General features: G+C 46.8%; 1 protein-coding gene and 1 long non-coding RNA gene across 8 annotated transcripts in view; both read right to left on the reverse strand.

Annotated features, from left to right (window-relative positions):
* The window catches only part of Elapor1 (endosome-lysosome associated apoptosis and autophagy regulator 1), a 73,956-nt gene that overhangs the window by 12,367 nt on the left and 35,477 nt on the right, over nt 1-26,112 (reverse strand). For 6 of the 7 annotated variants that reach the window (XM_020163061.2, XM_074050840.1, XM_074050839.1 and 3 more), the window contains 12 exons: nt 25,422-25,614; nt 19,627-19,774; nt 19,105-19,185; nt 18,091-18,196; nt 17,793-17,942; nt 10,685-10,773; nt 6,738-6,915; nt 5,976-6,104; nt 5,300-5,390; nt 2,239-2,344; nt 1,872-2,009; nt 571-834 (listed from right to left, as the gene is read on the reverse strand). In XM_020163061.2, the coding sequence (XP_020018650.2) occupies nt 571-834; nt 1,872-2,009; nt 2,239-2,344; nt 5,300-5,390; nt 5,976-6,104; nt 6,738-6,915; nt 10,685-10,773; nt 17,793-17,942; nt 18,091-18,196; nt 19,105-19,185; nt 19,627-19,774; nt 25,422-25,614 (1,673 nt within the window). Of the gene's footprint in view, nt 1-570; nt 835-1,871; nt 2,010-2,238; nt 2,345-5,299; nt 5,391-5,975; nt 6,105-6,737; nt 6,916-10,684; nt 10,774-17,792; nt 17,943-18,090; nt 18,197-18,840; nt 18,870-19,104; nt 19,186-19,626; nt 19,775-25,421; nt 25,615-26,112 lie in introns of those variants that run through there. The other variant, XM_074050843.1, reaches the window with a different exon arrangement.
* LOC141414946 (uncharacterized) lies at nt 22,566-23,625 on the reverse strand. Its single transcript, XR_012439963.1, has 2 exons — nt 23,460-23,625; nt 22,566-23,366 (listed from the first exon to the last, which is right to left on the reverse strand). It is a non-coding gene; the product is annotated as an uncharacterized lncRNA (long non-coding RNA).

A 26,112-nucleotide genomic window follows, 5' to 3' on the forward strand; every position in this document is an offset into this window, starting at 1 on the left:
TAGATGCATGTCTGTGTGGTTGTGATCAGTAAAATACAAATTCATTTAAAAGCATTAGTGAGCTTTTAGTCATATGCGCTTTCTTGGAGCAAAAATTACATGGTAGCAACAGTACTGTTTTCACCACATTATAGAGTAATTTTTATATCAGTAAAGCTAAGAAGTCACTGAGATAGAAGACAGCAATGACAATTAACTATATGTCTTGGCAAAGGTTGGGTTACTTTTTCAAAGGAAAGGGGCCAAATTCCCATAAAAATAGGCTGAATTGGACTAGGCTGGATTTGAACCACAGACCCCAATCTCCTTCTCTTCAGATCTCTGCATGGATGCCAACATGGTCACCATTCCTCTTACCACCAACCAAGAGACTTGTCCAGTAGAGACTTGCCCTACTGCTAAGAACTCACCACCCAGTCACAGCTTGGATGGGTGTCCTCCAAGACTCCAGACAGGAGTATGCTAGGAGCACTCTTGGGTGCCCAAGAGAACCCTATCCAGGACCCAGGACCCTCTGAGGCCATCCCAACCAGAGTGTCAAGGTTAAGACGCACGGCAGACTGCTGGCACCTTGTTGCTTGTGGTCCCTGGACCACAGGGCACACAGGCTTGAACACCATAAGGCTGGTGGGCTTTCAGGATTGTATTAGGGGGGCATGAATGGCAGGTTCCAGAATCTCGGTCAATGTAGTAACCAGCAGGACAAGAGGTGCAGGAGGAGCCCACGTCTGAAGCTTCAAGGGCACAGGGACGGCAGTAGGAGGCAACCCCATCCATGACATTGGTGACATTGATGGAGTAGATCTTAGCAACATCATTGGTGTACTTCCTGCCCTGGAGACAAGGAAACAAGAGGGGAGAGGGAGGGGCCTGAGTCAGCAAAGCAATGTGCTTTATCTTACGATACTTGAGCCAGACCTTAAAATTCTTCTCTTCTCACTCATTTAACAGTGGCTCTTCATGTGTATTTTGTGTCATTTTAAAACAAGACTGACCCATCTAAGTTAAAATAAAAATATTAAGTGTCATGCAAAAATATAGAGTAGATTCTGTTATATGAAAAAAGCAGGTCTTTTACTTAGAAGAAAAAATGTATTTGTAGAAAAATACCAGCTACGCCAGGTGTAGTGGTACAAGCCTATTTCCCAGTACTTGGGAGGCTAAGGGAGGAGAATCATAAGTTTGAGGCCAGCCTGGACTGACAGAGAGAAAGAGAAAGAGAGAGAGAGAGAGAGAGAGAGAGAGAGAGAGAGAGAGAGAGAGAGAGAAAAGAGAGGGAGAGAGGAGACTAAATAGGAAATACTCCAGATGTTAACTGGGTTATCTCTGGGTAGTAGGATTATGGCTGATTTTATTTCTTCTTTTTCTGAGTTTTTTTTTGCAATAAACCTGTACTATGTTGAACTAAAAAAAAATTAAAAGTTATTCTTAAAAACAGGGACAAGTCGTGTGCCGGTGGCTCATGCCTATAATCCTAGCTACTCAAGAGGCAGAGACCAAGAGGATTGTGGTTTGAAGCCAGCCAGGGCAAATAGTTCTACGAGACCCTATCTTAAAAAACCCTTCACAAAAACAGGGCTGGTGGAGTGGCTCAAGGTGAAGGCCCTGAGTTCAAGCCCCAGTACTGCAAAAAAAAAGGGACAGGTCTGGCCCTACCCGAGTAGGTACTGCAAGGATGGAGGGGTGACTGAAGGCACTAGTGTCCTCTTCCTGGAAGTCCTTTAGACAAGACTAGATGGCCCCTGGGGGCCTGCACTAGGCAGCCTCTGCCTGACTGCTGAAGACCCTTCTAACCTTGTATTCCGAACTCAGACTCATATGCAAACTCAGACAGTCTTTGCAGAGGTCAGCATGGGAAGGGTGGGACTCACTGTCTCGTGAAGAGTGGTCCTCTGGAAGGCCCAGGTGAAGCTCATGGTGGCGTTCTCCTCAATGATGTAGGTATAGGACTGTTTGCCTTTGGAACCTTTCCACGTCTCCACGGGAGTGTTAGTCCTAGAATTCATGCCCTGAACCCAGAACAGACAAGGGAGGAAGACATGATGGCTGCAAGGGAGAGGAAGCTCATACCACTGCCATCCCAGGGCCAGTGCAGTGGTCAGACCCATGTTAAAAACTGTGAAGTCCTTGGTGGTCACTCTGGGTTCTTCCACTTGAATTGCCCTCAATGGGTATCCCACTGGAGCAGATGGGGGTCAACCCTCCCAACCCACCACCAGCAAAGAAAGGAAAACATACCACCATGAAGTAAAGCTCACAGTTCACCGAACAGATGGTCTCAAAGACAAATGTGATCCTGGCCACCTCTTTATTCTCTGTGTCTGCCATCACCGATTGTGGAGGTCTGTGGGGGCAGAAGTTAAAGGTCAATTCCAGAGGCCAGGTTGAGCTTATTGAACAGCAAAGACAGAAGCAACAGCTCAGCTGTGGGACAGGATTAGTTTCTGAGTACATTTGAAAGAGGGTGCACTAAGTCCACTTATGCCACCCAACTATGTAACCTTGACCTAGCCAAACCATAGTTTCCTTTGCTGTAAAATGGAGGCAATGAGAACTTTCTTATCTACCCCTTCTGGTTGTAGTGAGATCCAAAGGCCTAACAAATGTGATACCCTTTATGAAATGAAGAAGTGGTCTACAGACCAGCAGCATCACCAGTTCTGGGAGTTAGTTCGGAACCTCAGGCCTGGAAGACCCCCTGAATCAGAACCTGTGTGTGGACAGATTCCCAGGTGGTTAGTACACAGTCAAGTTGAAGAAGCACCACTATCATAAGGTGTGAACTGTTTACACTTAACTCAGCTTTGCCTGGCTTTAATGAGAAGGACTCATAGTGTCTTCAGCAAAGGTCTCCGGCTGATCTTTCTTTTGGAAAGCAAGAGCCATGTCCAAGAGGACTAGGGCCTGGGGTGACAAAGCATTTTACTACGGTGCCATGGTTTGGATAAATGTCTCCAAAGGTCATGTGTTAAAGGCTTGGTCCCCAGCCCATGGTGATATTGGAAGGTGGTGGAACCTTTAAGAGGTGTGTCTAATGGAAAGAAGTTAGGCCATTGAGGATGTGCCCTAGAAGGGGATACTGGGACCCAAGCCCCTTCCATTTCTCTTACTTCACTGCCACCATGATGTGCTGCCTTGCCACAGGCCCAAAGCAAAGGGGCCAATTAACCATGGGCGGGAACCTCTGAAACTGTGAGCCAAAACAATGGTTTCTCTTTTCAGTTGATTATCTCAGATATTTTGTCAAACAGAAAGCCGAGTGATACATATGGTAATCAGATATGCAAAGTGAAAATTACTCTTTCAAGATGTTATTCCACAAAGCCTAAAGTTAGCTCAATTTGTTGTTGTTGTTGGTGGTGGTGGTGGTTGTGGTGGTACAGGGGTTTGAACTCGGGGCCTTGTACTTGCTAGGCAGGCCGTTACTACTTAAGCCACAACACCAGCTTGCTCTCTCTCTTTTGTTTTGAGATAGGGTCTCATTATGTAGCCCAGTCTGGCCTCAGTCTCAAAATCTTCCTGCCCAGCACCCTGAGTGCTAGGATTACAAGAGTGTACCATCACATCCTGCTAAAGTTTGTTCATTTTGCAAACACACAATCTATATGGTCCACTCTGAGTAAGGTGGGTTACAGGAAGGGAAACTAATCCTTTTGGGCAATTGCCACTGGCTAAGCCCCCTCCTCAGGATGGAAAACAACAACTGTTGCAGGGAGGGTAATTGTGGGAGGGGGAGGGTAAATGAAGAGGGTAAAGGAGGGTGAATATGGTTGAAGTACTTTCTACACATGTATCAGTATGGAACACTGAAACCTGATGAAGTCATTTTAGGAAGAGGAGGTTGGAAGAGGGAGAATAACAGGGGGAATAAGCCAAACAGGGTACAATATATTTATATATGGAAATGTCACAACAAACCCCCCTGCATAACTATCATATATTAACAAAAACATTTTTTTAAAAAAAAGACAAGGAAAGTGGAGGTTTCCAAGGAGGGATGGAGAAGTCAAATTGCCAAAAAGGAGTTCCTTCAGGGTTTCTCCTTTGGCTTTGAAGCACCCATGGGCAGAAGAACTCACTTTGGTTTTGGAAAACCATTTGCAGCTTTTCTTTGGGTTTTAGCCATTTGCTTGGATTTTCAGGAGCCTTGGCTCCCATCTACACAGTTGTCCTAACCAATAGGCAGGAAGAATCCTCACAATGCAACTTAGTCCTGCATCACAGCCTTGTGTTACAGATGAGGGGCCTAAAACCTGCAGGGGTGAGGTGACTTTCCCAAGTTCAAGTGAGAAGGACACTAAGTGGCATAGCTGAGTAATAATAATTATCATTCTAGCTTTCCAGTCCAGTGCTTCCTCCACCACACCACATTTCCTGGGAGTTTGTTTTGTTTGGTTTTTGCAGTACTGGGGTTTGAACTCAGCACCTTGAACTTGCTAGGCAACTGCTCTAACACTTGAGCCATGCCTCTAGCCTTGCCTGGAAGTTTTTGGTTTTGTTTTTGTTTTTTTAATGGCAAACAAATTGCTTGTCCTAGGTTCTCCTGGTTTATAGGAACAAATATAGTAGAACGATCTCTCTCAATCTTCTTGCCTCAAATAATGATGAACTGTATGTGGAAACTTCTGGCCCTATTTTTAAAAGTTTTTGTTTTTTTAAATCCTTTTTGATTCTTTGAGGAGGAAGAATTTGAGCACCCTGTGGTCAGTCAATGGAGAAGTTAGGGGGAACAAGAGAGCAATAGGCAAATCAGTATGAGCAACAACTAAGAAAATGTGTTAGCATCCTGGTTAACCTAGCCAAACCATCACCATGCTCCCTTGGTTTCTGGACTGATACCTGCTCATAGATTTATTATTATTATTATTATTATTATTATTATTTGCATTACTGTGGTGTGAACTCAGAACTTTGTACTTGCTAAGCAGGTGCTCTTCTATGCCTTGAGCCACACCTCCAATGCTTTTTGCTCTGGTTATTTTGGAGCTAGGGTCTCACTTTTTACTCAGGCTTGCCTATACGGCAGTTCTCCTGTTTTGTTCTTCTTGCTGTCGTTGGGATGATGGTTCTGCATCATCACGCCCAGCTATTGGTTGAGATGAGAGCTCATGAACTTTTTGTCTCAAACTGTAATTCTCCCGATCTCAGCCTCCCAAGTAGCTAGGATTACAGGCATGAAGGGCTGATATGTAAACTGAACTGAAGTTCAACTCCAGAAATCTTTTCCTTTACAACATTCCCAAGTACACGGAATTCGGATGCAGCCAAGTTGGTGTGGGCTTCCCTTTGTTTTCCTCACCTGAATCCTGGCACAACCAGAGTGAGAATCATGAAGTCATTGTCCGAAGCTCCAACAGCTGTATAAATGTGATCACTAGCCACCTCCCAGCCTGGAAAGGGAGAGGGGACAGTTAACACCTTGTGCTCTTGGATGCAGGGCACATGTGCACTAGGTGACACTAAGGGAAGGGAGAAAAGGCATCCAGAACCATGGGACTTACACTGTTACTTTGGTAAAGCCCCTGAAACTGGCAGAGCATGCCTCAGTGGTATGTCATATTTTTTCTAGCTCTGTTTCTGTCTCTGAAACTAAGTTTTTACAGGATATATGTGCTCAAGGTGTAGAACTTCCAAAGGAATGCATGACATAAGTTTATTTTTCTCAGACATCACTATTATAAAGAAGTGTGAGCCAGGCACCAGTGGCTTGTGTCTGTCATCTCAGCTACTTGGAGGGCTGAGATCTGGAGGGTCACGGTTTGAGACCAGCCTGGGCAAATACTCTGTGAGACCCCTATCTCCAAAATAACCAGAGCAAAAAAGGACAGAAGATGTGGCTCAAGCAATAGAGCACCTGCTTTGCAAGTGCTAAAGCCCTGAATTCAAACCCAGGTCCCACCAAAAAAAAGTGAACTTGGGAGAACTGCTGTGGCATTGTAGAGGGTGGCAGCTCATGGTGAAGGGAGAGACATCACCTGTCAGGCCCTTGTACTCAAAGTTGATCCCACTGAGAACAGTTGTCTCCATGTTTGTGGGCAGTGTGTTCCACCATTTGTATTCAAATCCCACCGCAGGTTCAGTCCCAGCTGGACAGTGGGTACAATCTGTGGGAACCACAAGATCTGTTACTTGGCAGGAAGGCTGCACCACCCTGCCTGGAGCTGCTGCTGCACAGACAAGTGACAGCCAGACAGGGGGTGGATGAGCGCTGTTGTACAAAGATATGTCAAATGAACTCAAAAACGTGAGAAGAACGTAAACACTGGCCCTTCATTCCAGCACTTACCCACCCCAAATTTCATTTCAAAACTTAAATATATCTGTCACGCTATCATTACATGCATCCACGTTAATAGGCACACAAATCTGTGACTTCTTTTTTGCAAAATGGCTTACAGGTTCTGATTGTGTTGGGCTGGTCATCTCAGCGCTGCACCCATCGCCCCCCCCACCCAAACCTTCTAGTTAGCATCTTTGCCACACACAGGCAGCTTCTGTTATGAGGACTGGGTCCCTTTGGTCCTGAACCACATTCACAGGTACAATGGTTAAGCCTGACTCTGATCCACAGACAAGGCCAGCCTTCACCTCTCTTCTGAGCCTGGTCCTCAGGGGTATAGAGGTGTTCTGCTCCTTACTCCCTGCCTTGGACGGGCCCGGTGCCTTCAGCTGGCTACTCTGAGTGTCCGTGTGGCCCACCCACACGGCCACCGTCAGGATGGATAAAGTGCCATTACCAGAGCCGTTGGAGTACCAGCCGTAGGGGCAGGGCTCGCAGGTGCTGTTGTTGGTTTTGAAAAAGCCTGGGTTGCAGGGCGGGCAGCGGGTCTTCATGCTGGAGGCCGGCAGCTGCACTGACCCCTCCAGGTCCTCACCACAGATTTTCGGCATGGCCCATTTGTACATGATCTGTGTCTGCAAAGAGGGATCGAGCATGGCTTAGGGTGTTGGGATTAAGAAATGTCTAGGGCTCAAACTTGAGGGTGTGGAGGGGAGGGACAGGATTCTGGGCCAGGGTGAGGACTTTTCTTTCCTTTTTTCCAGTGCTAGGGATCACACCAGGGTCTTGCAAGCACTTTATCCCTAAGCTACATTCCCCAGTCCTTGGGAACTTAATTTTGGTCACAGGGTGGAGAGGCTGACACACTGGGGACAGAGGGGATGGCTGAGATGACCTAACTTGCTTTCCAAGTGGTGCATTCTTTTTTTTTTGAAAGTTTTAGCAAGGATTTGTTTTAGTGTAACAGGATAAAGTATAGATAAGGATTTAGTATAACAGGGTAAAATACAGAGGAAAAGAAAGAGAAACATTTCCTGGTCCCCACACTCGAAGTGAGGAGCAGACTCCTCAAGTGGTGCATTCTCTTTTTTTATTAAATAACTTTTTTTTTTTTTTTTTTTTTGGTGGCACTTGGGTTTGAACTCAGGGTCTTGTGCTTGCTAGGCAGGTACTCTACCACTTGAGTCATTCTGCCAGCCCCTTGATCTTTCATTTATTCAGCAAACATTGAGAGATAGCCTAATAGGCTATGTGCCAGCCCTGATGTCTGCATGATAAATGAGGCAGGGTTTCTGTTCCCACCAAGGGCAGTGAGCACATAATAACAGTCCAGTTGGGAGAATGGTCATTATGCTGATGTGATCTTCAAAGCAAGAGAACAGTCATTCATCAGGTCAGTGGACAAAGAAGCCATGTTTGCCACCCACTAGGGTAATCCCTTGTCTTTTGATGGAAGCATCGGGTGCAGAAGAAGGGAAGACTTGCAGGAGCCCCCTGGTGAGTTGGGGAGGGAGAGGTGGATAGCTCTATTCTCCCCGACGTGACCTTCAGATCAAGTAAAAGACAAAAAGATACCCTGATGGATGGTACTGAGGGAATGAGAGATTCATCTGGGCTGCAAGCAGCCATGTGAAAAGACAAGTGAACAAGCCTTCTGTCCCTTTTTTTCAGGATAAGAAGTATCAAGGTCACCAGGCATGGTGTTACATGCCTATAATCCCAGATACCTGGGCGCAGAGGTAGGAGGATCCAGTCTGAGGCCAACCCCAGGCAGAAGCACTGGGGGACCCTACCTGAAAAATAAACTAAAACCCAAAAAGGGCCAGGGGAGTGACTCAAGTGGTAGATCACTTGCCTAGCAAATGCAGAGCCCTGAATTCAAATCCCAGTACTGCCAAAGAATGGGAGGAATGACAAGATCACAAGGAGGAGCCTTTGCTGCCTTCATTGGGCTCCTGTTCCCCATGCTCAACTCAGCCATCAGCCCTCCTCCTTAAGAAGGGCAGCCAATGATTAGAGCCCCAAGCTTGCCAGGAGGGGGCGGGGTTTGTTGGTTTGTTTGAGACAGGGTCTCCTTATGTAGCCTGCACTAGCCTTGAGCTCAGAGTCCTCCTGCCTCCCTCTTGAGTGCTGGGATCACAGTTGAGTGACACCACTCCTAGCCCCCAGGCTTATGGCTTAACCTTAACCTTCCCTGCCTGTCTCCTGGGAGTTTCAGGGAGAAGAGGATTCAGGCAGGACAATTCACTTGGGCCAGCTCTTGGAGCAAAATAGCACATTTAGTGGCCCCAAAGGATTGCCATCCTAGTCCCTGAAAAGCCAAGGCACAGCAAAGGTCACATACGCAATCATAGCCACCAACCCAGGATGTGGCCTGGATTTTCAAACACAGTGCAGAACCAGCGTGGGTGTGAGGCACAAAGGAGCCCTCTCTGTCAGGACCCTGCACACTCACACGTGCTCCTTAAAGCACAGGCCACAGCGAACCCCTCTGAGCCAAGCTTGAGCTGTGCTGCGTGATGGGAGCACAGACTTTGACCTGACCAGCCTCTCCGGGCCCCAGGTGGTCAGGCAAGCGCAGACATCTAGGCTCCAGGCAGCCCAGCACACAACAGATCTGCAGGACCTTGGCCTGAACCCAGGAGAGCAGAGAATGGGGCAGAAGGAAGGACAGCCACATTCACTACGTGTTATGCCTGGTAGGGAGAAGAGGAACAGGATAACTGCAATAACTGCCCCCATTTTATTCATGAGTCCACAAAGATCAAGAAAATGAAAATAATTTTTATGCTTGGGGCGGGTGGCTCACACTTGTAATCCTAGCTAGTCAGGAGGCAGAGATCAGGAGGATTGTGGTTCAAAGTCAGCCCAGGAAAATAGTTCACAAGACCCTTTCTTGAAAATACCCAACACAAAAAAGGGCTGGTGGAGTGGCTCAAGTAGTGGAGCTCCTGCTTATCGAGCTGAAGGCCCTGAGTTCAAACCCCAGTTCTACAGAAAGGAAAAGAAGTTTTATAAGGTCATACAGGATACCAGACACTGCAGAACTGAGTCTAAGATTTGACTGATAAAGACAGACATTTTTCTTGGCTGCTGGGGAATGGCGTGTAGCTCCAAACATGGTGGAGGAGGCTGGTGGTGAGAGATGAGTAGGAAGAAAAAATCACTAAGACTCAGACTATCTTGTGCTTAATTAGCAAAGGGAGAATTCAACCAGCTGCCCAGCCTAGTAGACAAGCACTGTGCTCAGACACTGACTGCAGAATTCCCGGATACTAATTCTACCTCCTTGAGAGACTCTCGCTTAGGGATAGAGATACTTTATCTGGAATGTCTAGTTCAAGGCAGATCCCACCACATGCACCTTCCAGCCCATTCCACTTTACTTCTCCAGTGAGCCAGGTCCTCAGACTCACCAGGCCCACACCTCTGCACCAATGGTGCTCTCTGCCTAGAAAGCTCCATGAAGCCTCCCTCCTCTCATTCAGCTCTGCTCAAAGTCACCTCCTCAGAGGCCACCCCTACCCTGATCAGATAGGAACTCTGTCATTCTCTATCTCCTAATAATGCCATAGTTGTGTCTTCCTACCATGTGTTTCCATTTGATACAGAATATACCCATCCGTGCTCATTCTGCTGTCTCCTCCCCCAGTAAGAATCCAGCTCTGGAAGAGCGAGTTGTTTCCTTGGTTCTGTTCGCTGATGTTCCCTAGCACGTAATAACTGCTCAATAAATACTTGCTGACTGTTGAGCAAACACCCTCCTCCAAGAGACCTTCTCTCATCCCTCAGGCCTGGTGGCCCCTCCTTCAGCCCTCTCCCCCAGTGCTTTTCACATCTCCCGATTGCCTTATCAGGCCCCTCTTTCTCTTCTTCCGCCTCCCTTGCAGAACTGTGAGTGCCATGGCAGCAGGAGCTGGTCTCAGTCAACTCTGTCACCCCAGCCTGGCTCATCAGTTAGCACACAAGTGCTTGCTGACTCAAGGACAACTAGACCACCACAGAAGGCAAGTCCTTTTCCGAAGTGTGTGTTGGGAAACTGAGCCAGTTGGGCCATTCTCCAGAGAGCCAGGGAATAGGAACCAATTTCCCTTGTCACAGGCAGAAGTAGCCCTTCGTAGAGAGGCTGAAGAGCTTTGTGCAGAGATGAGTGTACATGGACAGGCAGGCAACACCCAGGTTGTCGGACGAAGCAAAGGGAAGGCACCAAGCAAAAGAAATTGAAGTGGATTTTGAAATAGGGCATATGTGAATTCTCAGTGAAAAAAATGAGGTAAATACAGCTTCTGGCCTGTCTCATCTTGCCCTCTGACTAGCCCTGGGGTCACCACACAGGTCTGGAAAGCCCAGGGAGGAGGAGACAGTCTACCTGGGACAGAGGGGCCTCAAGGGCATGCCACCCACCTCTCCGTTGGCATCGCAGGCTGTGTGCGTGGAGAAATAATCCTTGTCTGTGCAGGGTGGGCGCACTTTGCAGGTGGAAGATCCTTTTTCTAAATCACCAAAGCAAGAAACAATATTTGAAGGTGTATAAGAACGGAGGACTCTTGATCACTGTAACTCCCAAGCCCCTGGGGTACACCTTCACACAGAGATGGCAGAAAGTAGAAAATCCTGCATGCCCACCCTTCCTTTCACTTCCGTGATGTCATGTCCAATTCTTTAAGCACTGTTCAGGCATCCTTTTGCACCTCTCTCAGGTGTTAGGGACGAGCCTTTGGCCCTGCACTGTGGGGTAGGGTACGAGGTGGCTGGTCTATAGACCAGCAAGGAGGTAGAGCTGGAAACAGAGCTAGCATCTGGAAGGTTAATCACCACCAATCCCAGGGCTCCCAAACCCACCATCTTTCTGACACATTAGCATCTGGGTTTTCTACTCATGAAAAGTTGCAGTAAGACATACTAAAGCTTAGGACATTACTATCACATTTTGTTTTGTTTTGAGACAAGGTATCACTATGTAGCCCAGGCTGGCCTTGAACTCGTGATCTTCAGGCCTCTACTTCCCAAGTGCTCGGATTACAGAAGTGTCCAACCATGCCTGGATGCTTGCCTTTCTCCAAATGGTCCTTTAACAAATGCCCAGAATGAGGAAGGCCTTCCATATCTGAAATTTCCCCTTCTCCATGCAACCATCCACACAAATAAGGTTGCAATTTTCTTGGACTCCACCTACTGTCCTCAACGCAAGTATCCCAGCACTGTCTTTAACCAGCCCTAGCCCTGTACCTGCTAAGAAATGCTAGCTATCAGCTTTCTCCTACTCTGTATATTAGTTCTGCTTCAACCCTACAAATCCCTGGACACCAACTATGTCAATGAATCCCTCTTTAAAGCAACAGATTCTACCTCTCTTTTTTTTGTTTTGCTTTGTTTTTTTTTTAAGGTAAGGTCTTGCTATATAGTCCAGGCTGTCCTTGAACTCTCAATCCTCCTGCCTCAAGCTCTGAGGTGCTAGGAATACGGATGTGAGCCACTGCACCCAGTTTAGAAGCCCTTTTTGAAAATTTGAAAAAAAAAAAAAAAAAAGAGCTGTTTCTTCTACCTAGAAGAATATGCATAATTTATGCAAAGAAAAAATTTTCCATGGAATTTGCTTTCTGCAGAATAAGAAAAATATACTGCTCTCTAGGGTGTGTATTATTATATTCTGACTGCTGCAACTACTTCTAATATGTGTATGTCTGTGTCCCCACAGACAAGCATGTAATAATGGCGACACATTCTCCCCGTCTATATATTATCTGACAGGCAGTATGGTATCATGGAATGAAATTTCAAGATAGACAGATCTAGGTTTGGGTCCTTCTTCATCATTTATTAGCTGTGTCACTTTAAGCAAGTTGCTAAACCTCTCTGAGCCTTAGCCCTTGAGTCTGTACACCAGGAATAATAATGTCTATCTCGGTAGAGCGAGCATATGCCTGGTGTATTATAAATAGATACTCACTAAATTGACAGCGAGAATTATTACGACATACTTGCAAATTACTTTTATTTGGGAGATTTTAAATAAGGACTAAAAGTCTCTTTCCCTCCCTTCCAGGTGATGGGCCTCTTCCCTTTCACCAAATGACTTCCCAGATCGGAGAATGCCCTAATTCCAGCCCCGATGGCCTACATGTACGCCCATGTATCCCCATCTCTCTGTTGCTGTCTTATTAGGCTGGCCAAGAGGGAACTGCTGCTTGAATAACAGCTGGGGTCTTCTCAGCTCACTTACTTGATTAACAAGCAGAGAGAGTGCCAGGGACCCCAGCTGCTGACTGATTGGCCAGAAGAGATTTGCAGGGCGATGCTGAAGTCACCCCAGTTCCCGGGCCTTGTGTATTGGGTCCAGCAAAGCGCACGCATGCCATGTGTTAGAAAATGCATTCTGCACAAAGGCCTTTCTCTACTTGTCAAATATTTGCTCCTCAGGACACCCTAGCACCAGGTTTTAGCAAAACAGTCCAGCTGTTTACACACTGACTGCTGTGAAATGGTTTAGTAAATGATTAACCCAAATGCAGAAACAGAGCTAGCTTTGCTAGCTCAGGTTTATCCAAGGGCTTGAAGGGGGAATTGGTGAAGTTTGAAAGAGCAGCAGAGGTGTTTGGTTGGTTGAGGGAGTGAAAAGCAATTTGAGTAGAATTTTCCCTGGGCAAAACTTAAGAGGAAAAAGTTGATCTGGGGCACCCCAACTCCTCTCTCTGTACCTTCCTCCTTCTGTCAATATCTTCTCCGTACTTCTAGGAGATCAGTGCTCTCACTCAGACCCATTGAGGATGCAAGGACCCAGTGAGCCCAAGTCCCAGCCCAGGTAGCCAACTCAGACTCAGCACAGCCGGTGACCTCTCTGAGCTTCTCCTAATTCAGTTGCAAATGGAGACATCTCTCCCACACCATGCTCTGAGCAAGAATAAGACAATGCTATGTGGACTGCAAAGCTCTATACAAGTGACTTCTTGTAAGCTCCACCAAGAGTGTTTTCATATTAAAAGAACATATCCAGACAGCAGCTAACGGAGATGAATTAATAAAATTAGTGATCACTACATACTAGGCCCCTTTCTAAATCCTCACAAGAACACTAAGATAGAGAGTGATTACTGAAACTAAGGCGCTATCACTTCTCAGCTTTTCGACTGAGATTGTGTGTAGAAACTGGGGCACAGACTTAAGTAAGGTGGCCAAGGTGTCACAGCCAGTGAGCCGTGGGGCAGGGATTTGAGGTGACTCAGCTCTGGAGTCCACGCTCTCAAACTCTGTGTTCTCTATTAGGAAATGGATCACTAATACGTAACACTGCATGAGGGACTTAATCCTAAAATCAAATCTTAGGCATTAGTGAAAAAGAGTCTGCAGCATCACTCCTGTGAGTTCTCCAGTCCTCAGACTGTCTTCAGCCTCTTTATTTCCTTCACTCAGCAGCCAGAGTAGCCTTTCAAAAGCAGAGGCCAGAGTGGGTCACTCCCAGTTTAAAATTCTTGTTTTGGCTGTTGTTTTTTTGTTGTTTTTTGTTGTTTTTTTGAGGCAGAGGCTTACTGTGTAGCCCAGGCTGGTCTTGAACTCACAATCTTCCCACCTCAGCCTTCCTAGTGCTGGGATACAGATGTGTACCACCCTGCCCAGCCCCAGCTTAAAATTCTTTAATGGCCTCCACTAATCCTAAAATCAAATTCCAATTGTAAAGAATTTTGATTAATGTACTCATTATACATATTATGGGTTAGATGCAGTACTTCACGTAGAAGGCATGTACTAATTGAATCAGGATAATTAGAATATCTACCTCCTTATTTTTTATCTTTGGAACCTTTGAGTTCCAAACTTGTTTTTCATAAATTGTGAACCCTGCTGTGCTGGGGAATGCTAGAACTCCTTCCTCCTGTCTAATTGTGCTTGGACACCTTATCCAACCTCTCTGTGTCTCCATCATCCCCGCACTCTTTCCAGCAGCTTAGTAATCACTATTCTTCTACATTCTAGCAAATCCTGCTTTTTCTGGCAATAGCACAGGAGGGCTGCTCTATGTATCACCTGTTCCCTGCCTGCCTCTTACCCTTGAACATGGCTTCTTGCCAGTTAATCTCCAGTCATGCTGAGTTAATCCCCAAGCCTTCATGCTGTGGTTTACCCTGCTCCTATCCCGTTAAGCCACCAATTCACCTTCCAAGCCCTCAGCTGGAGAAGCCGCCCTTCCCTTCCCAGAGAGGACTGACCACTTCCATTTCCTGCCTCTGCTGCAAGCTACACCCAGCACTCCTATCTAATATGGCACCATGGAAGGTGAGGAGAAAGGCTGGGCCTGCTCTGGGTCACCCTTTGTTATATAGGACAGCAGCTTTCAGGCTATGCCTGACTTAGCTTACTCCATTTTACAAAGCAACTTTTGACCTAAGTTGCCCATTTTGAGTATAAGTGCCGAGACAGAATGGCTTTGTATTTTGTTTACACAAGTAAACAAGCACCATCTGCCAGCACACCATGAGTCACAGCTGGTAAATAATTTGTGCCATAAAGAATTACATCTGTGAATATATCAAATCATATCAGAAACACCAGACATATAAACTTATCAATCACACCAGATGTAACTTCTTTACCTGGGACTATAAAAGAAGGAACACCCAAGACTGCGACATGGCAGGCACACTGACACATTATCTAGTCACTTGTCACAAGCCTCTCCAGGAAAATTGCCACAACCAAGGACCTCTGCCTTCATCCAGACGCCAGATAGAGCACAGTTCTCCTGCCAGTGACACACAGCCCACTTTCAACTGATACTCAGAGCTGCCTGCCATGCCGGGAACTGGTAGCTCACACCTGTAATCCTAACTACTTTAGGAGGCAGAGATCAGGAGGACTGCAGTTCAAAGCCAGCCCAGGCAAATAGTTCTCAAGACACTATCTCGAAAAAGCCCATCACAAAAAAGGGCTGGCAGAGTGGCTCAAACAGTTAGAGCTCCTGCTTAGCATATGTAAGGCCCTGAGTTCAAACCCCATACTGCCAAGAAAAAAAAAAAAAAAAAAAGACTGCCTGTACCTGGACCTGCATTTGACAACTCTGTACCCTGAACAGCTCCACATCTGACCCGCAGGTCATAAACTTCTTATCTGGTCCCCTACAAAGACTTTTCCTTGCATCTGTATCAGTTCTCTGCCTGTGCCTTTAGTATGGCCTCTTCTGATCCTGCAGTCTCTTTAACCCTTTCATAGCCACTCTGTAACTATAGACATGTATTATTGTGTGAAGTGTAATATGCGATCTGAAAGTCAGTATTAATAATTAAGATTGGGATAAAAGCAATCTACTATATTGTCAATGGTCCTGGCTATCAAGTAAACCCAGTAGTACTTGGCAAACTAAAGCCAACAAAATTGATGTAGCTTGTGGCATTATTGTTATCCAGTAAATTCTGACATTGTGGAAAGACACAAGCCTGCCCATCTATGTTTCTGACAGCAGAGAGTTACCACACTTCAGTGTTCATACAACCATAGTTCTCCTTTTTAGCAGAAACCAGTGGGCAGGACTAGTTCTGACGGCAGCAACAAGTCCAGCCCCAGAGGGCACCCGGGATGCACATGCCTGTGGATGGGTCTTCTGTCACTCCCTCATACATATTTCATTCCAGGCTCTTATCCGACTCTGCGTTTTTCCCAGTTTCCCACTGACCCCTGTTGAAAAGTCAAGTCTCAAAGAACTTTGACTCTCTTTGTAACCCAAGCTGGAGAAGTGGTCAACAAGAAGACTATGTACTTCACAGCAAAAAGTCACCTCTCAAAGGGTCAGACTAAGAAACTGGAAATTGGTGGCAGAGAACAGACTCCAAGAATTTAAACCCCTAACCTAACACTTTCATAGCAGCTCTCTAGATAAAAATCAATTTACACAGAGTCAATCAAAACACTCACTAGGCTGTTTTTCTAGAACCACTTTGCCATTCAAATTCTTGCACAATTGCTAAGCTGGAAACGGAGCCAGAGACAGACTAACAAAGACTACCATTGATTGAGGCAGAGCAGGGAAAAGAATGAGAAATCCAAGTGGAAAAACAGGAATTTAGACTTACAGATTTAAGAAAAACTTCCTCCAAGAGCTAAACTTTCCTGTTTTGGCTGAAAACTACACTCATTTGGCAAGATTTGTGCAGATAAATAGGACTTTTGTTTTAGGAGTAGGGTAGAAATAATCAGTTCACAAGGTTCTGGCTGAGCAGACGCCCCTACAGCACCTGTGTGAGGTGTGTGTGGAGGCGGGAGGATGTGGGAGCTGCTTGACAGAGGGCCTTATGTTGACTGTGTATATGGTTCTGTGTAAAAAAGGAAAAATGTAAGTGATGAGTATTTCGGAGAGCAAAAGGTGGGGCTCTTCCTCTCTCCCTTACTTGTTTCAGAGCCTGTCTTGGAGATCAGACCTCATGCCAATCACTGGGCCGCCTGAGAAGAGGGTCCTCTGGTGACACTGCCCATCTTACACTGGGGCCTCAATGTACCCTGACATCTCCTCAAATGACCAGGTCTTGTTTCTCAAATTGGGATGCTTTAGGAAGCTGTAAAAATAACTGCTTCCAGATGTCCCTTCACTTTCTCTTAGAGCAGTGGTTTTTAAACCGTGTTCCAAGAAACCCTGGATTTTCTTCAAAATGTCTGCATTGGAGTCTGGCAGGGTGGTACATGCCTGTAGTCCCAGCTACTCAGAAGGCTGAAGCAGGTGATAGGGTTGATACAGGGTCTCACTATGTAGCCCAGGCTGGCCTCAAATCTTAATCTTTCTGCCTTGGCCTCCCGAGTGCTGGAATTATAGGTGTGTCCAGATGAATCATTTTTTTCCTTATAATTATTGGTTGTGGTCTCTGCTCTCCCTCCACTACAATGCAAACTCCATGAAGATAGGGACCTTTGTCTGTTTTGTTCACTGATGTGCTCCAAGGACTTGGGAGACTGGAGAGGCCCAATAAATATTTTTGGAATTACTTCGTTTTTATTTCTGAAGCAACTGGTAGAGATATGGATTGGCAAGGATCTTCTAACATCCGGAAAAGAAAGGTTTGAGAATTAACATTCTCAAGCCAGGTACTGGAAGCTCATGCCTGTAATCCTAGCTACTCAGGAAGCAGAGATTGGGAGGATCTGAGCAAAAAGTTCATGAGATCCCATCTCAATGGAAAAAGCTGGGCGTGGTGGCACACACTGGTCCCAGCTACTGAAAGAAGCATAAAACAGGGCAGTCCAGGGCTGGCCCAGGCAAAAAGCAACACCCTATCTCCAAATTAACCAGAGCAAAAAGGGCTGGCGGCATGGCTTAAGCAGTAGAGCACCAGCCTGGTAAGTGCGATACCCTGAGTTGAAACCCCAGCACCTCCAAAAAAACCAACGACAAAAAACAAAACAACAACAGCAACAACAAAAAGAATTAACACCCTCAGCTTGGCCAGAAGGAAGATTCTACATCCTGGATTCTCCTGCATGTTTCCTGGCGCCCCATCCCACCCCCAACTTTTCCTGCCCTCGGAAACATCACCTGAGTATTTGTCAGGGTCACATGGGTGGCAAGAAGTTTCTCCTTTGCTTGAATAGGAGTTGGCTGGGCACAGTTTGCAGAAAGAGGAGCCCTGCTTGGCTGCGTAGGTGCCAGGCTTGCAGGGGAAGCATTCTGAAGTGTAGGCCACCCCTAGGGAGGAAGAACCGCATGGAAAAGTAAGGCTCGGGCCTGACTCCCTCCGCATCCTCTCCCCTGACGCCCCACCAAGTCCAGTGACCAGAAAGTCAGCAACAGAGCTCAGCTCCAACCCCTCCCAGCCCACCCCCGCTCCTGGCACCTGTTATGGCGATGTTTCTCACTAGCACCGGCTTGGAAACTTTGGACCACACCGAGAAGGCTGTGGTTCTCCAAAAGAGCACATTATTGCCTCGATTTAGCTCAACCTAAAAGCAACAAAAAGGCATTAGTTCGTCTCAGATAGGCACTGCTCTCCTGCCAGTCTAGCCTGTTACGAAATAGGCCCACCTGCTCTGACCCACTCCTTTCTTTTTTTTTAGGTACTGAAGCTTGAACTCAGGGCATTTACCTTGACCCACTCCACCGGCCCTATTTTTGTGAAGGGTTTTTTGAGATAGGGTCTCGCAGAACTGTTTGCCTGGGCTGGCTTCGAACCATGATCCTCCTGATCGCTGCCTCCTGAGTAGCTAGGATTACAGGTGTGAGCCACTGGCGCCAGCCCTCTCTGTTCTCTTTCTGAGCTTTGTCCTTCTCAGGTAGCTTAGCTCCTCTATTTTTCTTTTTTCTTTATTTTTTGGCAGTAATGGACTTTGAACTCAGGGCCTTGCACTTGCTAGGCAGGTGCTCTACCACTTGAGCCACACCCACAAACCCTTTTTTGGCTTTATTTATTTCTCAGACAGAGTCTCACACTTTTTGCCCCAGGGCCAACCTTGGACCAAAATCCTCCTATCTATGCCTTCTGAGTAGCTGGAATTACAGATGGGTGCCACCACTCCTGGCCCAGCTCCTCTGTCTTTCTAAGCCTCCCCTTACAAACCTCTCCCACCATTCCTTGCATCACATATACCACCAGCATCCCATACGGTGAGAAAATAGAGAAACTGGAAGGGACTGGCAATAGAGTGACTAGCATTCCCTCATTCTCTGGTTTTCCAGAACCTCATTCTCTGGCCTCAGAACTGGAAAGCTGCTGGTCCTTGAGATGAAACCATGGGAGCAACAGCCATCTGTCAAGAGGAGAGGAGAATCTTGGACTGCCCTCCAGGGGCAGAGGAGTGAAAGCTCAGGCTGGAAGGAGGCCCACCCTGAGGAAGTCTGGGGTGATACTCACGCTATGGAACTCCCATCCTTTCTCTGTGGTTTTCATCCACCTGGAGTCATCCACATTGGGCTGGCACTGATCGTTCTGAACCTGAAGCAGCAGGCGTTAGGGATGAGGAAATGAGAGCCTCACCCCACACCCATCCTTCTGATAGGAGAAGAGCTACTAACTTCGTTTAGGACTGAGTTCAGAACACATGAGCCTTGAGGTAGGGTGGGAGCTAGCTGCACACCCAAGACATCTGAGCATGAACACCAAAAAAATCATCAGCAGTGTAGCCATTTAAATGCTATTGCCATGTCTGAGCAGGGTGAAAAACCTAGAAGCTTCACAGACACTGTTCATCTCCCCAGAGTCCTTTGACTTTCACTTTTTCTCCTCACCCTCATTTTGCCCACAGTTCTCCTTAGGGGAAAAACAACTGTGATAGCCCAAGCAAGACTACACTTGGCAGTGATTTCTGTAAACTAATCTGACTCTCAGAGAAACTTGACCGCCCTCCCTCCCTCCCTCCCCTTGGCCAGGGCTTACGAAAAACTCGAAGATGATGCTGGAATCTGGGTAATAGTATTCAAAATTAACCGTGCCAGACTGCTTCAGGTTGACAGCGTACATCAGTGTGGCTGTGCATTCATCCGTGTTGGAAGCAATGTAGTCGCCCCGGGGAACCCACTTGGACCTGAGAGGGAATAGGAACCAAGTTCACTGGCAGGACCAAAGCCCACCAGGCTTGGTGCCATGCGTAGGTCTCATGTTCTGCCTGGTCTCTGGGGAGGGAATTCAGACTAGTGATTCATAAGCAGAAACTTGGACTTGAACTGCTCAGGGCAGAGTGAGGGAAGGAGCTCTGAGACAGACCCTGGACAGATCAAAACAAAAGGAAGACAGTCAGGTGTGCCTCCACCTTCTGTAGAACTGGCCCCAAGATAGACGGCAGGTAGATTGGTGGGGGGGCTTAGGGGGTTGCTTATTATCGCCGAGGTATCAAACTACATGTTTTACAGTTCCTGGTTTCTGCTCATCAGTAAGAGAAAGAACTGTTTTTCCCATTTAATAGATGATGAAACTGAGGCTTAGGGAGTACCTAGCCCAACATCACCAAGCTGTCAAGTGGCAGGGCTGGATTTGAACCCACGTCTGCCTAAGTCCAAAGCTGTCAAAGTCAGTTGACACAGATATTCTTTAGATCTCAGAAGTTCATGGCGTCTAGCCCACTTGTGTTTTTCTTTTTCCAGAAATGTCCACTCTAAGATACTACATGTAAATGAGGAAGAGGAAGAGGAAGGTCAGAGAACCGCAGAGACAGTGTAAGTCTGCTCAGGTCTGTTTTGTTTCCTGAATCTATCTCACTCTATCCATCCTGCCTACGGGCCCTTCCTTGCTCCCCATCACACCATCCATGAACCAGCCTCCAGACTCCTCCTGCATCCTCCAATCCTGCTCCACACTGTGGCTGAACACCTCTCCAGAACAAACTCACTGTCACTCGTAGCATAGGGTACAAATTCCTGGCCCACACTTTCTACTGGCCCTATGGAAGGAATTTCTCTCAACTCTGCTGCCAAACTTTCTCTTACCCTGGACTTGCCCTCTTCCTGGAAGGAATGTCCTCTCCCCTCCTCCCTCTGCTCAATTCCTCCTCCCTCCAGTCTTATAACAAATGTCACTTAATTTAAGAAGTCTTCCTTGAGTCTATCTTGCTTCTGCCACAGATGCCCTGAGCTTTCTCTGTTTCTCTTTTCAGAGCCAGAACCCATTCTATTTAATTATTTTTTAATATATTATCAACTACCTAAGTACTATGCAGAGGTATAACAAACACAATCTATCACTCTGCTTAAGATACCCAGCTCAGCAGAAGCCTCCCCATACCCCTGGCTAATCTCATCCCCTTTCTTCTAAGGCCTGCTTCCCCCATTGAGGTCTTTTTTTTTTTTTTGTGGTACCGGGATTTGAACTTGGGGCCTCACACTTGCTAGGTAGGTGCTCTACTGCTTGAGCCACTCCACCAGATCATTTTTGCGTTGGGTTTTTCGAGATAGGGTCTTGTCAACTACTTTCCCAGGGCTGGCTTCAAACCACCCTGAGTAGCTAGGATTACAGGCATGAGCCACCAGCGCCCAGCCACTGCGTAGCATTCCTATGTATGGCTCTACCATACTTGTTTACCTTATTATTTGTTTGTGTGTTTATTGCTGGTAGGTATCCAGATTGTTTCCATCGTGTTTGCTATGCGTGTGCTCTGCTGTGAGCACTCTGTTCCTGCGTCCTTAGACAGGTGTCCGAGTGGAGTGCCTGGGAGTCCGGCTTCTGGTTCGGTGGATGTGTGAACCTCCAGCTTGTTCTCTAAAGAGGTTGTGTCAATTTACCCCCTCTCGCAGAGTAAGACAGTCCCTGTTGCTCCACGTCCTTTCCAAATGTGGAACTATCAGACTGTGCAATTGTTGCCAGTATGATGTGGTCGGGAATTTGTGGCTAGCTGGGCTTTAAATCTTATTGCCCTGGTTACTGGTGGAGGTAAGCATCTTTTTTTGAAGCTTGTTTGCTCTCTGGGTTTCCTCTTCTGATCAGGTTTTTAAAAATTCTCCCTCAGTTGTCTGTATTCCTGGCTAGCCTGTAGATTCATGAGGGCACACACCAAATTTATCTTGTGCGCTAATGCATCCTCAGGAGCAAGCCTTGGGCCTGGCACCCAAGAGGGGCTCACAGAGCAAACAGGTCTTGCGGAAAGGGGCAATCCAAGTCAATCCCACTGTCTCACCGTGAGCCAGCCCTGGTCTCCCACTGCTCAGTCATGGCCAGTGAAGACAATCTCAAGTCTGTCCACAGGTTTCCCCTGTGTGTGCCAAAATAACATGGTATTTCAAGCTCTTTAACGGTCAGTATTACTCTCAGAACAGAAATGTAAGCTGAACTCATCCCAAAGCACCCAGCTGGCCTAATAGCATTGATTCTTCTTGTTCAAAGAGAACTTTAATGCTAATGGATTCCACAGCATCAGCTATAAATAACTCCTGAAGTTTGATGAATAATTAAAAGGATGCCGTCATGGGTTACATTTGCAAAATGCATCACAGTTCTGATTTTTGCCAGACTTGTCCCTAGTGGAGACATTTCACATTCAATAATAACAACAGGCTTTGATTGATTTCTCTCTAGTGCCAGAGGCATTACTCTAAATTCTTTGCCTGTAACCTACTCACATCCTTCCATGTACTTTTTTAGTTAATTTGATGAATTCTTTATTTTGAGATACAGTTTGAGGCTGGCCTCAAACTCATGATCTTCCTGCCCCAGCCTCCTGAGTGCTAGGATGACAGGTGTGTGCCACCATGCCCAGCTAAGTCCTTTTCACATGTCATCTTATTTAATTCTTATCACATCTTGTAAGAAGAGGTCTCTCTCCATCATCATTTTTACGAAGCAGAAACTGAGAACAGAGGTAATTAGATTTGCTACAGGTCATTCAGTTGTGGTCTGCATGTGCTTTAATTTTTAATGTCTATGTCTTTTTAATATCCTCATCTATTTTTCTCTCATTCTTTTCTTTTTTTTTTTTTTGTGGGACTGGGGTTTAAACTTAGGGTTCGCACTTACAAAGCAGGTGAGCTCTACCACTTGAACCATGCCTCCGGTCCATTTTGCTCTGATTATTTTTGGAAATGAATGAATTATTTTCCCTAGGTGGCCTCAAGCTGAAATCTTCCCAATCTCAGCCCTCCAAATAGCGAGGATCATAGGCATGAGCCACCAGCACCCAGCTTTCTGACATTCTTTCTCACATTCATAGTGTCAGTATTTGGTCTTGTGCTCTTCTTCTCTGCTAATCTAATACAAGACAACCTTCCTATTCCCCCCACTTCACTGCTATTCCCTCCTGCTCATCCCGGGCTCCAACCTCAGGCTGTTCCTAGCACCTCAGCCCTGGGGACATGCACCTGGAATCATGGAGGGTTCTCTGCAGTCTTGGGATCGGCATGGAGACTCTGTCCATTTGTTTTGTTCCCAGCGATTTATTCTAGGTCTATTTTGTGCCTGACACTATTAAATGCCGGAGATACAGCAAGGAGCAAGACAGACTCAACCCTCTCCCGCTTGAGCTTGAATCCTGTTTCTAGATGTGGAGACAGAAATTTAACTAATCACATAGTCAGCTCACCATTATCTGTGGTAAACGCCATAAGGAGAATTACAAGTGATATGAGAGTAAGTAACAGGAGTCTCTGGGCTCAGGGGTGGCTTCTTTGAGGAAGTGACTTTTAGGCAGAGACCTGAGGGATAAGTAAGAGTCAGCTAGGGAGAGGAATGGGGAGGAGCTAGGCAGCCAGTACTTCTGCACCAGAACAAAGAATTTTGAAAGGTACCTGAGAGAGGCTGGGGAAAGGGCAGAGGGCAGAGGGCAGACTGGCAGGGCCCTGCAGGCTGTGAAGGGTATTGGATATTATCCCAAGAGCAATGGGTATCCTCAGAACCCAGGTTTTGAGCAGGAAAGTACTGAGATTAGATTTGTATTCTCAGAAGATCATTCTGGCTGCTGGGTGGATGTGACCTGAAAGAGGCAAGAGGTGGAAGCGGGGGGGGGGGGGGGGGGGGGGGGGGGGGGGGGGGGGGCTGGAGGCGGAGGAGGCAGAGCAGGCAGGAGGCAACCGCTGGCTCAGCTCAGGCTGGAGGCAGTGGGGGTGACTTCAGGTTGAATCCTGACACTTTGAAAGCCAGACACTTGGGCTTGTGGTACTTCTCAGTTATTGCCTTTCAAAACCTCTCCAGGCAGCCATCTCCTCTTCATTTCTGCAGAAGAGAAACATCCTCCGCCTCCATCGTAGGGATGCTGTGGGATGCCGTAAGCTCCAGGCTGAGCCCGGCTGTGCCGTGGAAACACAAGTGGTTATTAACTGGCCCACATCCTGCCTGGCTGAGAGGTAATGATTTCTGCCCTCTCGGCACAGCCCCCAGAGAGCGGTGAAACCCTTCCTCTGCAAGCTAGGAAGTGATTAAGCGAGCCAGGTCTGCACCTTATCCAGGGTCAAATGGGATTTCCTGTTAGAACCCATGTGGCGGTTGGCTCTTAACCCACACCTTCCCTTTCCTCTCCTGTAATCCTCTAGCTTTCTCTCTGCCCCCAACGTTAACATGCTAGTGATTATTATACATGAAATTGAACTCTGAAATAACATTAAAGTTGGACTGTTGAATGTCTGCTACATGGCTCAGACACTGGTACTTCTGGGAGATGTAAGTATAGAAATAAGAAACATTGCTCTCAGTTTTAGAAATCCACATGTAATGCAATTCTTCAGTCTTCTCTATGTAGCCCAGGCTGGCCTTGAATTCACGATCCTCCTGCCTCTACTTCCTGAGTGTCAGGATTACAGCTGTGCACCACCACGCCTGCTTTTTCAGTCCTACTTATCCATTTACTTGCTTGGATATAATATTTAACAAAAGCAATGTGTGATCGCTTTTTGCATCTTTGAAGCCTCCAGATTTTATTATCTAGGAACAGCCCTACCTTGCACATAAGAAATTTATTTGAAGGTGGCAGTACAGGGTAGTCAAAAGCTTGGACTGGTCTTGAATTCCAAGCTCACCAGTTGCAAGCTAGGTAACAAAGGCAGATGAGCCTCCAGGTTCTCATCTCTGAAATGGGAGCCATAACACCTATTTCACCTGGTTCCTGTGCAGATTAAAGAAAATTAAATATGTAATGTATCTGGCATAGTGCAGCACAAAAAAGGTGCCTCTCAAATAAGTATCAGCTGTCCAAGTGCATCTGGATGCCTTTTTCTGGTTATTGGAGTCTCAAAAGGTTTGGAAGTTCTCAGTCACCATGGGCCAAAGCCCGATCCTAGTGTAGCCCACCACCCCACCCCCAGAAAAAAACCCATAAACTCTGATTAGGCAGAAAGAGTTTAGAAGTTTAACACCAAAGCTAGGAAGATACCCAATATTTTGCCCATTGTGTTCCATTCTGGTTGGAGAAGTTTATTGGCTGATTCAAAATTCCATGGTAGAATCCAGTTGGGTTTTATTTTAAATTGTCAGGGCCATTTAACCCTTGTCCCCTGATCTACTGGCCTCTTTTTCTCCATGTTTTTCACTCTCACAAATGTCTGCCCATCATTGGGAACCCCAAGTAAGAATGGGCCAAGGTGTCAGAAGTCCTGTGGGGACCTGCTACAACCCTCCCCCACAGCATGGCTTCCTCTGTGGGGAAGTTGAACAGTCCAACATCCTCCCTGCCCAGCCTGAGGACCACTGGAGGACACTAACCAGTGTACCCTGAAGCCCCTTCCCCAGCGAGCAGGGGTGTGTGTGAGCAAACTCACAAAGTGCAGTTCTCAGTGGACTCCGTGGTGCTATCATCCATCTCCATATTGGCTGAGAGGCTGGCAAAGCCATGAGGCAGCTCATCCCACTCATCAAACCTGATGCCGGTTCCCAGGGAGTAGCGGCCCTCAGCACACGGCTTACAAGATTGGTCCTTCATGTCCAGAAACTCTCCGGCATTGCAAGAGAAGGCTGGAAAGAAGGGCAGGGACAAGAGACAGGTGGTGGGGTCTCTGTGTCCCCCAGAGAAGTAGCATCCTAAAGGGAGGAGGTCAGATTCAGGGCCATGGCACATGCTGGCGACACTGTTTATATGGAATGCCCAGAAAAGGCAAAGCCACAGACAGAAAGCAGATTTGTGGTTGCCAGGGGCTGGGGGTGGGGCCTAGGGAGAGATTGCTAATGACAGGAAGTTTCTTTTCAGGGTGGTTTAAATGTTCTGAAATTAGAGTGGTGACAGTTGCTGTGAATATTCTAAAAGCCACTGAAATTCATCCTGTAAGGGGTGAAGTTTATGGCAAGTAAATTGTATCTCAATAAAGTAATTATTAAGAAAAGATTTAGGGCAGGTAAGCTCTGCCTTGCTTCAAGACAGGTGTCATCCCCAAGAACCTGGTTTCCTTGGAGATGCCTCAGCCATTCTGACAGCACTACAGTGAGGAGGATGCTGACCCCTCTGGGTGGCTCAGC

This window comes from Castor canadensis, chromosome 12 (assembly GCF_047511655.1).
Source record: "Castor canadensis chromosome 12, mCasCan1.hap1v2, whole genome shotgun sequence".
Lineage (NCBI taxonomy): Eukaryota > Metazoa > Chordata > Mammalia > Rodentia > Castoridae > Castor > Castor canadensis.